The sequence below is a fragment of the Dermacentor variabilis genome, chromosome 4, assembly GCF_050947875.1.
Source record: "Dermacentor variabilis isolate Ectoservices chromosome 4, ASM5094787v1, whole genome shotgun sequence".
In the NCBI taxonomy this organism is placed as follows: Eukaryota; Metazoa; Arthropoda; class Arachnida; order Ixodida; family Ixodidae; genus Dermacentor; species Dermacentor variabilis.
In genome coordinates, this window is record NC_134571.1 from 37,721,604 (window position 1) to 37,734,457 (window position 12,854).

The 12,854-nt window shown below is 44.0% G+C and overlaps 1 protein-coding gene across 2 annotated transcripts in view; it reads left to right on the plus strand.

Moving 5' to 3' along the window:
* The window catches only part of LOC142578948 (structural maintenance of chromosomes protein 3-like), a 100,437-nt gene that overhangs the window by 28,444 nt on the left and 59,139 nt on the right, over nt 1-12,854 (plus strand). The window contains exons 1-4 of one of the 2 annotated variants that reach the window (XM_075688681.1): nt 6,957-7,085; nt 8,249-8,324; nt 8,469-8,507; nt 11,044-11,183. In XM_075688681.1, coding sequence (XP_075544796.1) covers nt 7,071-7,085; nt 8,249-8,324; nt 8,469-8,507; nt 11,044-11,183 — 270 coding nt within the window. In that variant the 5' untranslated portion in view covers nt 6,957-7,070. Of the gene's footprint in view, nt 1-6,956; nt 7,086-8,248; nt 8,325-8,468; nt 8,508-11,043; nt 11,184-12,854 lie in introns of those variants that run through there. The other variant, XM_075688682.1, reaches the window with a different exon arrangement.

Consider the following 12,854-nt stretch of genomic DNA (forward strand, 5'->3'; position numbering starts at 1 on the left):
CGCGAACTCCACCGCTTACCGCATTCCTATGATGGACGGAAAGCAAAAACGCCCGTGGACCGTGCGTTGTGTGCAATTTAAGGAACCCCAGGTAACAAAAAAAAAAAAAGAAATCTGGAGCCCCAAAATATACGGTGTGCCTCATGATGAGATCACGGCTTTGGCACGTGACACCTCAGATATTAAAATTTAATTTTCTCGGTTTTTCAGCGACGGTTCGTAGCGAAGAGTGCTGTGTATAGGATAACCGTCCTTCGAAGTTCATATAGGTATATTTTTCCCCAGCTGATGACGTCCAGCTTGTTTACAACTCGTCCGAATTGTCCGAAATTCCCATTTCTGACCAGTTAAAACCGACATGAAACATACTCGGCCCGCTTTAACACGTCTTGACTATTTAAAAACTTTTTGTGCACGAGCAAGGAAAGCGACAAAGAAGAGGAGCAACACAAGGACGAGCAAGGAAAGCGCTCGTCCTTGTGTTGCTCCTCTTCTTTGTCCCTGTTTGTTTGCGCACAAAAAGTTCTTAAATAATGAATCTGTTCCAACTAGGCCGACTCGCAGTGACGCCTTAACTATACGGACGCCAGATGTGCGTTATCACCAGTGGCGTTGTCGTGCTGTCACGGTATCAAGGCACGTGCGCGGTCCGCTCGAGGAGGGCTAGAATGTTTGCAGAGTAGCGCAGTGCGTTTGGGGGGGGGGGGGGGGCGCTAAAGCGACGAATCCAAGCGGGCGCAACGTCAAGCTGCGCTCAGTCGAACCTGCCGAAGCCAGGGCCACTCCTGGCATGAGCGCTGTGTGCATCAAGGAGGCTTTATAGAAATTGGTAGGTGGCCCTAATCTTTGACTTAGGAGTCTCTTAGTGGCACTCGCACCTCGGCGTTCGTGTTCTTTAGGTTAACTTTAGGCGAACGCAACGCACGAACCGAACTCGGAGGCCACTGTTTCCTATTAATTAGCTGGTTAAATATCGTGCCACCGTCTTGTACGTGACGTCATTAGTGACGTCATTACTTACGCTTTCTGCTTCCGGGCTTCCAGGAATTTCGCCAAAGTCATGCTCACGCGGAGGGTCTCTAAGGTCGACGATTCTTTGCTTTGGTGTAAGGTAATCAGTGATTTCTAATTAATTCTAATTATTCCAGATACCTCAGTAACTTAACTTGCAACTAAACTTATGCTCTTATATCATATCTATAATTAAACTCGCGAATTTTGTACTGTAATATTTCCTGTCTATCTTTGTCTGATTTATTTTGAATTTCGTCCCCTGGTCGTCTCAGGAGGTGAAACTGAAGTGCTGCGCAAGAAACAAGAGTGTCACTCGATGCTCGTGCCACTAAAAAGTAAAGCCTCTTTGGTGCGCACACGTACATTAGCGTTCCTGCTGAGCAGCTGAGTGCCAACCCCGTCGTGGTGCATACGTCAAGGCAAATCTCTCTAGTCCTTTATTTGCACGCCTACGAACGCCGACGCTTTCGGTCTCTTACCTCGTATGCCATCAAGATGCGACGCCTGCAACGCCGTTGGCGATGCTCCTCGCCACGCCAGAGGGGGGGGGGGGGGGACATTCTGTAAGTGTCCACCTAGTCGACATGTCCATGTCGTATACAGGCTGCTGAAGTTCGGATTGGCTAGGCTGGGGTACGTGTGAGGAGACAGACACCCCCAGCCAATCAGCACTTCAGCACCAGACGAAATGGACATGTCCACATGTGTGCCTCGAGCGGCCAGTCGCGTGGCAACTTGGCGGCTTTTTTCACGCTCAGAAAAGATACTCTTATGTATCACGTATTGAGCAACAGAAAGCTGTATCGGGAGTTTTTCACGTCGCTTTACAATTTTATCATCGAGACTGTTCATCTAATTATAATATATGAGAAGTTGGTTAATTAAGACTAATTATCTAATGAGGTGCAATGAAAAATAATTTGAGTATCTCCAAGCGACGGCAAACAACATTACCTTGCTTCTGTCCAGCTACATGGCATTCGCATATTTTTAAACTCTGGCTAAAGTTAGCTGGGACACCCTGTATATGTCAGAAGAATAAGCGAATGCGTGCGTGCGTGCGGGCGTGCGTGCGCTATAAGCACACGGTCGCGGTATCGAATCACGGCCCCGGCGGCCACATTTGGTTGGTGGCGAAATGCGAAAACACCCGTGTACTCCCACCACGTCGCCCACTAAGAGTCTCCCACTACCGCACGTAAAAGCCCATAAGAAAATAAAATAGTCGCTTAATCAATTCACCCGGCACCTATACTCACGCTCATACTCTTATCAACTCTGTTTTAAAGCCGAAGCCTCCCTTTGCCAACCTCGCCTGATTTCGTGACCGTAGGTGCTGCGGCGTGGCTTTTCTCTTGCCGAATAGGCCAACCAATCGCAGCGGAGGACGCGCGCCACGGGGTTCCTTGCACCACCACCAAATGGCGCTCGCCTCCGCGTATCCGCAGCCAGGTGACTATTTGCCACCGCCCCGTTTCAGAGGGGGTGCTAATAAATCATCATTATCATCGCCGCGGCAGCGGCGGCGCCGGCCGTGCGGAGTGAAGAAAAAAGAAGAATCAGAAAGCTCGCCTTCGCGCATCTGCGGCAAGGGCAGCGGCGGCATTACATTAGGCTCGGTATACAATGCCTGAATAAAGCATTCCTCGTCATTTTGTGCCAACATTCAACAAACACAAACCCGTGTTTTGACTCTATCTTTATGCACTCACACAAAGCTTCGCTATACATATAGATTCGAACCTAGTTGTATCTGCTGCCCCGCCCCTCCGTTTTTTTTTCTTCTTTTTTTTGCTTAGCATTATGCACAGGGCTCAGCGACTGAAACGGGATACTGAGACCGCACGGCGGTCGGTACTTTTTGCTCCACCAGTGAGCGATGGGTCATCGCTATAGAGGGCGAAATGCAGTCACAATGCACCACAAAGGTTCTCGCTTGCGTGTGGTACAAAAATTCACCAGCTCGGTATCTCCAGCACCTACCAGTGGCGTAAAGACGTCGGATGCCGCGATCCGAGTATCACGTTTTAATAGCTGATTTACTATTCTGGACATTGTCTAATTGCTCCAAGTTGTCTAATTCGGTTATGGCGGCGCTTTGAACCAATCAGAGTGGCCCACAGCAGCCTGTCATTGGCCCAAAATGCCGTCATTACCAAATTCGACAACATGGCGTAATTTGACAATGTCCAGAACAGTACCCCTGTATACCAACCAAAGCCCTCTTGATCGACGCTCTTCTGACGTGAAACGACATGGATCGCAGCAAACTCCGACTCATCGGCACTCACTCACATACATACCGAAGTCCACTCACGCTCGCCGACAGTCACTCACCGTTGATACTCAGGTTCATTCAGACTCGCCGCCATTGGCTTTCATTCATACTCACGTTCGGCGTTCACTGTTGTTCACCCTGCTGTTCACGCTGATTCCCCGTTTATACTCACAGGTTCACTCACATCCTTCGTCAATCGCTATAACGCTCTATCTCACGCCTGCGATATGTGTGGAACCAGTAGGAGTCAGTCTACTCGTGATTGGGCATGCCGACCTATGGTTCCAACTACCTGACTTTTTAAAAGCGCCTGGGGTGTGTCGACGTGACCGCAAATTTCACCGTGTATACCTTGCTCAGCGTGTGCCTTTGTCTCGCAGCTTTCTGGCTGCAGACACTCGAACGTCTGGGCAAATTTATAGATGAACACGACATCGATTTTCAAAGGAACGCTTCAGCCATAAGCAGAAAGCTAGTTATCTAGCCATGCTGAAATTTACAATGAAGGACCAAAAAGTCTTATTTTGGGCTCGCACGCCGAGCCCGCGGAGCCAGAGCTCGAAATGGTATAGGGCAAGTGCTGCTTCACTACTGCAAAAATTATGGACAAATGCTGACTTCATTTCTGCTGATGAAGCTGCGGATGCTGTCACCCCAGAATTTCTGGTGTCGACGTCATACCTGTAGAGGTGTGACCTTCTCATTGTGGCTATATTTTTTACATGCTCTGGCCACACTAGCGTAGGAAGTCGCCATTTTATTCAATCTGTCTAAAAAAAAAAAAGTCTAACTCCGCCCACCTGCATGAAGCCAATAATTTATAGCATGTTTACAGCAAAACTATACGCTTTCAAAGCAGCAGTTTTGATGAGTGTAGGCCGTAGACGACAGGCAAAACAAGCTAGCGCGTTGCAAACGCATAGTGTCATTTGACTTGCAACTGTCGGACACGGCAGTGAATGTCCTTTGGACGTACGGCAGTGAAGTGCTGAAGTGACCTTGTGTCACAGAGGAAGGTGAGCCAATATTCCAAGGACGATAAAATTATCGTAATCACGGATGTTGCGTATTCAGCGTGCACTGCGCATTCGGGATGTATTTATCTGCAATTTGTCTAGATATGTTCAAGAACACTTGTACATTGGCGTTTAGCTTCAGGCAATGGTATACACGCAGCCAGTAAGTGCGAATTAAGACAGCCGAAGTGCAAAGTCGGGCGCTTTACGTCTACGCAGAAGGCAACGCGTAGTCTGCTCTGATTGGCTACAACCCAGTCAGCCAAGTGCAACACAGGCAGCGCACATAGCTACAGTGTACTAAAATATTCTAGTATTCTAGTACACTAGGGTTTTTTTTTTTTTTTTACCTACACTGACTGTACGAGTGTAGCTAGCGTAGGGAGTCACCATTGTTTTTATATATATACACACACATTATTGTGTTATATATATATATATATATATATATATATATATATATATATATATATATATATATAACACACTCTAATAACAGTTGCACTCGAAAAAACTTCGTGCGACCTCGAAGAATTGTTCCCCTCAAGTGACGGCCTTATATGAGTGTTTACAAGACCTCACAGTAGGAAGCGGTTCTTTTTCACAGCCTGACTTCCCTCGCACCACCAAGAGATTGACGTCTCTCGGATGAGCCATATGACAAGCGGATTCCGTTAAACACGTTAGGAAGATGTACGTATACCCTATGTGTTTCGTGCGTGTTAAGTCGCACAAATGCACATCAAGGAAAAAAGCCATGTAATGCGCTGTGAAAGTTTTATTACACAAAGGTACAATCAAGAAATCGTTTCCTCGTACCGAACGCGATTGCTTCTCGGTTGCATTTTTTTTTTTTAATATTGTCTGTCTAGTTGGGGGTGCGGCCCTTACACGGATTTATACGGTAAGACTCTTCCTTCGTGTAACTGTCTTATACTTCTCTATCACTAACACGGCTTCGCCTTTCTGACGAAACTGCAGCTTTTCTTCTTTCCTTTTCTCCTTGAGTCCGAGCATAAGCGCTGCTGCGCTTAACTACTGGATTCTGATATGGAGTGAAACCGGCTTGGCCTCATTTTGGTTAATGACTGAACTATATGCTTGTGACCTCTGCATGCAAGTGGCGATGTTTCAATCCCCAATAAATATTGTAAATTATTAGAACAGCTTTCTTTTTTTTTAATGAGTTGTTACCATTGCCTACTGGAAACAGAGACGGTACTGAGACACACATCATCCACGTGCATTTCACACACCGTTGATCGAAGATTGCCGAAGGGGCCACTGATTTCTGCAGGTTTTTAAGGGTCAAAAAAGCACGCAAAGCAATTTGAAACAAGGTGAACACATAGCAAAATATTCATTCTCTAGGCATAGGCTATCCATACCATCAGAAATAATTTTTAACTGTCTACCTCCTTTTCCTTAAAAAGTATAATAAACTTTGTGCTGTGTATATATTCAAATACATTGTTTCAGATGCGTGCATGGGGTTGACAGCAGAAATAAAAGAAAAATGTTGAGGTGAAAAAATACGGATGAGGTAGCCGTCGCTGCTGCTTCCAATGCGCATGTCCTCCTATTGTCAGGATTTGCAGAAATAAAGAAAAAGTATGAATTAAAAACCGTGCACGTCCGCGCGAACAATGATGCAGTAAGATTTAAGTCACAATAAGATTTTAACTGCAAAGGTAGAGACAACTCAATAGAAACCTGATACCGGTGTCGCACGTACACTTCTTATCGCGATCGGCACCGATCCGGATAGAAATTCTCGACTGCGATTGACTCTCACGCAAATTTTGTGCAAAGGAGCCAATCACGGCCGAGAACTTCGATACGGATCGCCAGGATCCGGCTTGATCGCGATCAAAAGTGCGACGTGTGACACCCGTATGAAATGATGCAGGTAACATAACTCTGGTAATACTACTTTGCGGGGGGGAGGCTTCGGAGGGAGCTCAGCACAACATAACTGGCACGCCCTGCACCTTTTACTTTGTGGCGCCGAGCACCTTTTTTTTTTTTTTTTTTTTCTGAATCGAACAAACCTATTATCTTACTCACGCTTGGGGCAGATTGTTTTAGACCCAGGTGCGCTGCGCATTCACGATATATTTAGGTGCAGCTTATCTAGATTTGTTGCTGAAAAGAAACTCGTACATTGGCTTTTAGTTTCAGGCAAAGGTGTATACCATCATGTGTATACGCAGCAAGTGCGAAGTCAGGCGAATTGTGTAGTCAAGCGCTTTTCGTCTGCTTATGGAGAAGGTGGAGAAGCATGGAGAAGACTACCCCCAGTCATAGAATAAAGGACCAACTTGCGCAGTCTGCTGTGATTGGCTGCAGTCAAGTCAGCCACGTGCAGCCCAGCGCACGACGTCATCTGTCCGGCACATGGCCCGGCATTAAATTCGTCTGCGCGAGCCTGCACAAATTGTGGGGGGAAAAAAGATGAATGGCGGTTTAGCAGACAGAAATTATTCTTAGAAAGTAGAGTTTTAGAGTGTACTACTGCTACTAGCCATTGATCTCCACTCGATTCTCCGAAAAACGTGTGCGCACGGCACGCGACGCAAGCACAGTCTGGCGACGCTGTACTAGTTTCGTTTCAAATGTTTCAAATTATTTCCTTAGCAACGCAACGGTTATGTGTGCGGCGGTTTAACGGAACTTGTCCAGCGGTTTGAAAGGGCACCGCGTACGGACGCGTTGTTCCCACGCTCCGGCTGATAACAAGAGTGCAGATTACACTCATCAAGATGTACATAGACAAGGTAAGTACATGCAACTATGCTAAACATTAAGCTATAGAGTGCTAGAATATTCTAGTACACTTTGATTAAGCGTAGAGGTCGTCTGCCATCGCGAAAAGTTCTAATACTTGACCGGTAATGGCGGTAAGTTTGAAAATTGAAGTTGATGAAAACGAATTTCAGTTCGCTCCGAGTTTTTTATCGGGCTGCCTGCTGCACACTTGTCTGAGGCGATGGCTTAGCGCAAGAAAAATAAATAAATAAATGAAGCTCTTTCGCAGGTTCGATCTCTCAAATACAGGAACCGTATCTGGGTACGCAGCTTCGGAGTTACCGTTCGTAGTTCAATTGATGCCTTCCGTACATGTTATGCGCTCGATGGAGCGCGTACGCCTCAGTATTTCATTTCGCGTTTGCAATGTAATTCCGTTATTTCCTTGATGGAAGTAAGTGTATTGGCAGATGAGCTTAATTCACGTACGGACAGAGAATTTCTGTTTTATTCAAATATAACAACGCGATCGCCTGCCGTTCAAATTCGCAACGGTTTACATATATATATATATAGGTTGTTCGCACTTCTCATATAAGGCAGCGCATTTATGTATTGATCTGCGAAGTGTGAATACTACTAAGTAGCAATTACAGTAATGAATAATAATAATAATAATAATAATAATAATAATAATAATAATTTCTTTAGAATTATCAGGCCTATCTGCTTCTGGGATATGACCATAAATTGAATACTTTAAATAATTTATTGTAATTATGTTATATATATGAAACCAAACATTACATTATACTTTCAGGTTCCTAACTAATGTGGTTCCTCTCACATACAGTCATCAGCCCTGAGTCTAGCAAATATTTTTGTGTGGAATAAATAATCCATTAATATAACTTTACGTAACCTTGTATTAGTTATCTTTTTCTCTTCCTTGTGTAAATGCAGTTATACTAATGAGAGAAACGCAACACTGCAGTTCATTGATGTCTACGCGTGTCTCTCTTTAACTGTATGAGCCGTAGCGTTGTCCTAATTACAACGCCCTTCTCTCTTTTTTCCTTTATTTCATAAACTTTTTTCCTATATTTCATTCTTTGGTTATATGTTTGTTTGAGTTTACTAAATGGTCTATTCCAAGACTCTAATTTTTCCATGTTGTTGGTTTTCATTACAGGTTATCCTTGAAGGGTTCCTGAGCTACCAGAAAAAAGCGACTCTGGGCCCTCTTTCCCCAGGTCTCAACATCATAGGTAAGTAGTTTCTGCATTCCTTTACTTTTCATTTGTGCTGTGTTACAAGTTCTAACAAAGGAAAAAACAAGTCCATTTCTGGCGCCGCACAATGTTTGCCATGGTTCTTTTCTTTTCTTTTCTTTTTTGTTTTCGCCATTGTAGTTGGTGAGAATGGGGCTGGAAAAAGCAGCCTGCTCTGTGGTAAGTAGCTCTATGTTTTTTTGTTGCCCCCTCCCTTTCATTATTTATTCAATGGCAATGTTCTCACACCTATAGTTTGAAAGCCACAAATCTGATAATTTGTATGCTTTAGCAAAAAAAAAAATATATATATATAGCAAAAAAAAATCTGCATCACTTTCTGAAAAAGTTATACTAGTGTGATTTTTGTTATACTTAAGAGAATCATTCAGACATGGAGTACTTTTCACAGAAAGCTTTCACACGTTCTGTGATGGTACGCCATGTTTTACAAGAATTTAAAAATGGAAGCATTTAGAAGTTACTGCTGTCTCACTTCGAACCCATGCCCCATGCAGCTATGGATGTCCCACCTCATTGGGCACAGTGGCCATTGACAGTGGTGCACCAAAAGGAGGGAGGGTGGCTTAGGGTGAATAACAATGCATTTTAGTAATATATGTTGAATTAATGATAAATTTTTACATGGGAAGGACTGGCTTGATGCGGTTGGGGGAGCGGAGTAGAGAAGTGATACAGAGGAGTGGAGCAAATAGTACGGAAGATGATAGATCACAAATGATGGTCAATCTCTGCTTCATGTGCAAGGTCCCAAAGGTACTGCAGTGTTATGCGAGCTCGACCGTCGTTGATGTTTTTTTTCTAGGATTTAAGGGCCTAATGTGTAACTTGAAGTATTTCTGAGGGCACTTCCACATGTGTTTCATTGTTGATTGATCTGCATGGCATGTCGAGCAGGTGGCTTATCGAGGGGTGGGATCACTTGGTTGGCATTCTTGTGTACACAGTGTTCAATCATGCAGTTTGGTGCTTTTATGGTGACAGCAGTTATGTGGACACTACGTGCCGTCATACTCATGGCATCAGCGCCATGTACTGTATGCCTGCATGCATATGTGTCTGCGAAATTAATAACAGACTGAGGGGCTTGATTTTTTATTAGTCACAATCATGTCAAACAGACGAGGAAACAGTTTCTCTCAAATTAGTTGTCTGTTTGTTTCATGGTTTAAATCTGTGTGTACGCGATCCGAAAAAAAGCACTTAGCAGCATGAGCAACAGCTTCATGAGGCAGTGGCCGCAGCGTATCTGATGGTACTATAACCATAACCAAAGTGCAGGAAAAATTAATACACCAGTATGTTTCCCACCTTGTCACGTGAGTAGTGCTGGTACATGGGCTAGTTTGTTCTCGATTCATGTTACCAACACAATAGAAGTGGGGCACGAGGAAACGCAGACACCACAAATGCAATAGAATTGTCGCATGAGGCTGGAGTCTCCTATTCTAAGTGCATTCCAACATTTCCATACGTCACAGCACCTCATAGCATTAATCCTCGCAGCCTCACAACCTAACCAATCAGTGTTCCCAGTAGCATATCTCAACAGACATTCCAGGGAGCTATCGCTTGGCTTTAACAACCATCTGCCAGCGACTTCTGCTCAATTTTTGTGCAACACAAAGTTGTGCTTGCATTTCCGGCAACCAGTATGACTCCATGCAATTGGAACTCATTATTAGGGATTGTAGTCATTGCATTGCAACAAGGACCTGTGCAGGCCAGGGAGGAGGAATGGGATGTCAAAGAAGGCAAGAAGTTGAGAATAATGACAAAAAATAAGATATCTGTTGAAAAAGTCCTTCAGTTAAATTGTGGCTGATGACAATGACAGCTCAGGACAGCTTAGCTGTAATGAGGCCAAGCAATGACATTACTCTGAATTTCCTTCCTTTCCTCCAACAAAGAATGCACTGTCTTCGGGACAATCTTGCTATGAAACCACTACTCAGAAAGTGTGAAACAAATATGTTAGTCAATTGCACTTCATGACAGCTCAACTGTGATGATGCTATGCAATAATATTACCCTGAACCCTAAATGATCGAGCCAGGGAACATGAGCAAAAGTTAACGAAAGATGAATTGGCGCACTTACCTGCGCACTGCAATGCCTGTCGCTGTGCACCTCTTTTTGAGGAGATAAAGATTCTGGGGAGAAGCCATGACCAGACTGCACGTGAACTGATGGAGGCTTATCACATAAAAAAGAAAGGCCAAGACTGTGTTAGCGATACCTCCATTAGGTTCTTTCAATCGAAAATAGATTTTTTTGATAATTGGTTGCCATGCTAAGCTGATGGGTTATTCTTGTTTGCTGCGATCTGCGCATGTTCTATTTGCCTATATATGCCCACGGGCTGCAGTGAATAAAGCAGTTGAAAGTTACCGCTCGCGATGTTTATGTGTTCTCTCCCTCTGTCCCCGTCTTTATTTGCGGTCAGTATGATATGCAGTAAATACCAACTAGGCCAAAGTGAAGTTCTTCTGGAGTACAGCCCACTGGTTAGCTCAGGCTGACCTCTCTGCCTTCCTGTAAATAAATTTCTCTCTCTTTCAACCCACTGTTTAAAAGCAACACCAATTGCTATTCCCTTCAACAGTGGACTGTGCTGTACAGCACTTCTGCTAACAATTGGTTTCACCACTGTTTGCAAGCTCACTTACTCCTCATTTCTCATGTCTTCTTGCAGCTATTGAAACCCTGATCTCAATGGAATTTGAGTCACTCGACCGTGCGCAGTGCCTAGGCCTACTCAGTTCTGCACCTGGAGTGCAGGTCAACACCGCCACAGTGGAAATGGTTCTCAACAACACCACTCGTGATCTGCCAGTAAGCATTACTAGGCTGTATAGCTGAGATTTGACAGCCTTGCCACACAGACACTTTCAAGCATGCTTGAATTAGTGCAGATCTAGAACAGGACAGATCAAGGACGTCTACCTGTTTTCGAGCCTTCTGTTGTTAACCATGGCTTATGTTTCCATCTGGTTTGAAAAGGTCAACCAAATTCAGTGAGGATCGAAACTGTTCTTGCTGGGTTTATACTCCTGCCACAAGAGCACATTTTGATGTGCCTGAATTAAAGGAGATTAAACTCAGCATAGAATGGGGCCTTCTACTTGTCTTTGAACCTTGTATAATCATTCCTCTTGGTTCAATCATGCTCAACAAGTTTCATCAACTACAGTGGGGATCAAAAATGCCTTTGTGACAGGCATAGCGCTTGCTGCTATGCATAGCTGCGAACTTTCCCAAATTTTCCATGATGTTTACAAATTCAGCTCGGTCTACATTTGTATGAATTTTCCTCAAGTTTTACAAAAATAAGTTTCGTGCACACAAAAGTTATGCTCGTCAATCTGCAACCATACCCTTGTAAGTCTTCTGATTATGAAAGGACATAGAGGGGTACTCGCTTCGACCAAGTTTATTCAGGCAAGTTCCTGAAGCAGGCAATATCAAAGCCACAGTAAAAGTGACTATGATCTGAAAGCCTGCTGGCTTGTCAGTTTGTGCTGTTCTGAGTTTGCTGCATATGGACCAAGCTTGTGTGCTGCATCTAAAAGTAAATCATGATTGATAGAGTGCATATGTATCCTAGGAAAGTGGGCTCAATGTGTTGTGTCTGCAGAATCTTTACGAATTTCAATGTTCACAGTTTGGCAGTTGTGTTGTTGTAGCACTTGCTGTTGCTACAACACCAGCTCCACAAATGGAAGCCTGTCATGTGCCAGGCACATATGCAGCTGCGCTCTGGTAGATTCAAATAAGTACCACTGCCTTCCGTGAATGCTTGCATTCTTTTGATGAGATGAGAGTGTGCTCACCTCAAAGTGCAAGTAAAGAGCATGCAGGGAAGCTGTATGGCCCCTGTAGGTGGTGTAATGTTTCAATTGTTGGTATAAGACTGGTTGAAAAGGCAATATCAGTGCTTGGGCTTGGATAAGTCATTCCCAGCTGCATTTAATCAGGGACACTGCAAATTCTGGTGCATTTCTTGTAGTGCATGATTTGCGTGATGTAAAACATTGCTCTATGCACTCCTAAGCATTTCTTGAAAGGGAAAAATTATCATCCACCCAACTGTAGCATGAAGCTACAGATTTACCATTTCATGAACTTCCCTTCGCCTTGCAGGCTGACACATAATTGATTTGCCTTAAGTATTACTTGTGTTGAACACATTACAGACATGAAGCAAATGTTGCCATTCACGCACATTAGGCCGATATATTGCCCACATCTGTTTGGTTTGAAAGATGTAAGCTGGAATTATTTCATGGTATGCACTTTTGAATTCTGTTCTTACATTTGTTTCCTCCATGAAGTACCACACCAGCTCTCAAAATTAGCACATTTAAAAAATTTTCCTTGATGTTTAATACGAAAGATCTGTAGAACTCAAAATCTTGTTTCTGTGTGAGTGCATTGTAAATAAATGTTGCGCTTGTTGGTTCTCCAGCACAGAGACTCTAGCACTCCATCTTATTTTTTTTATTT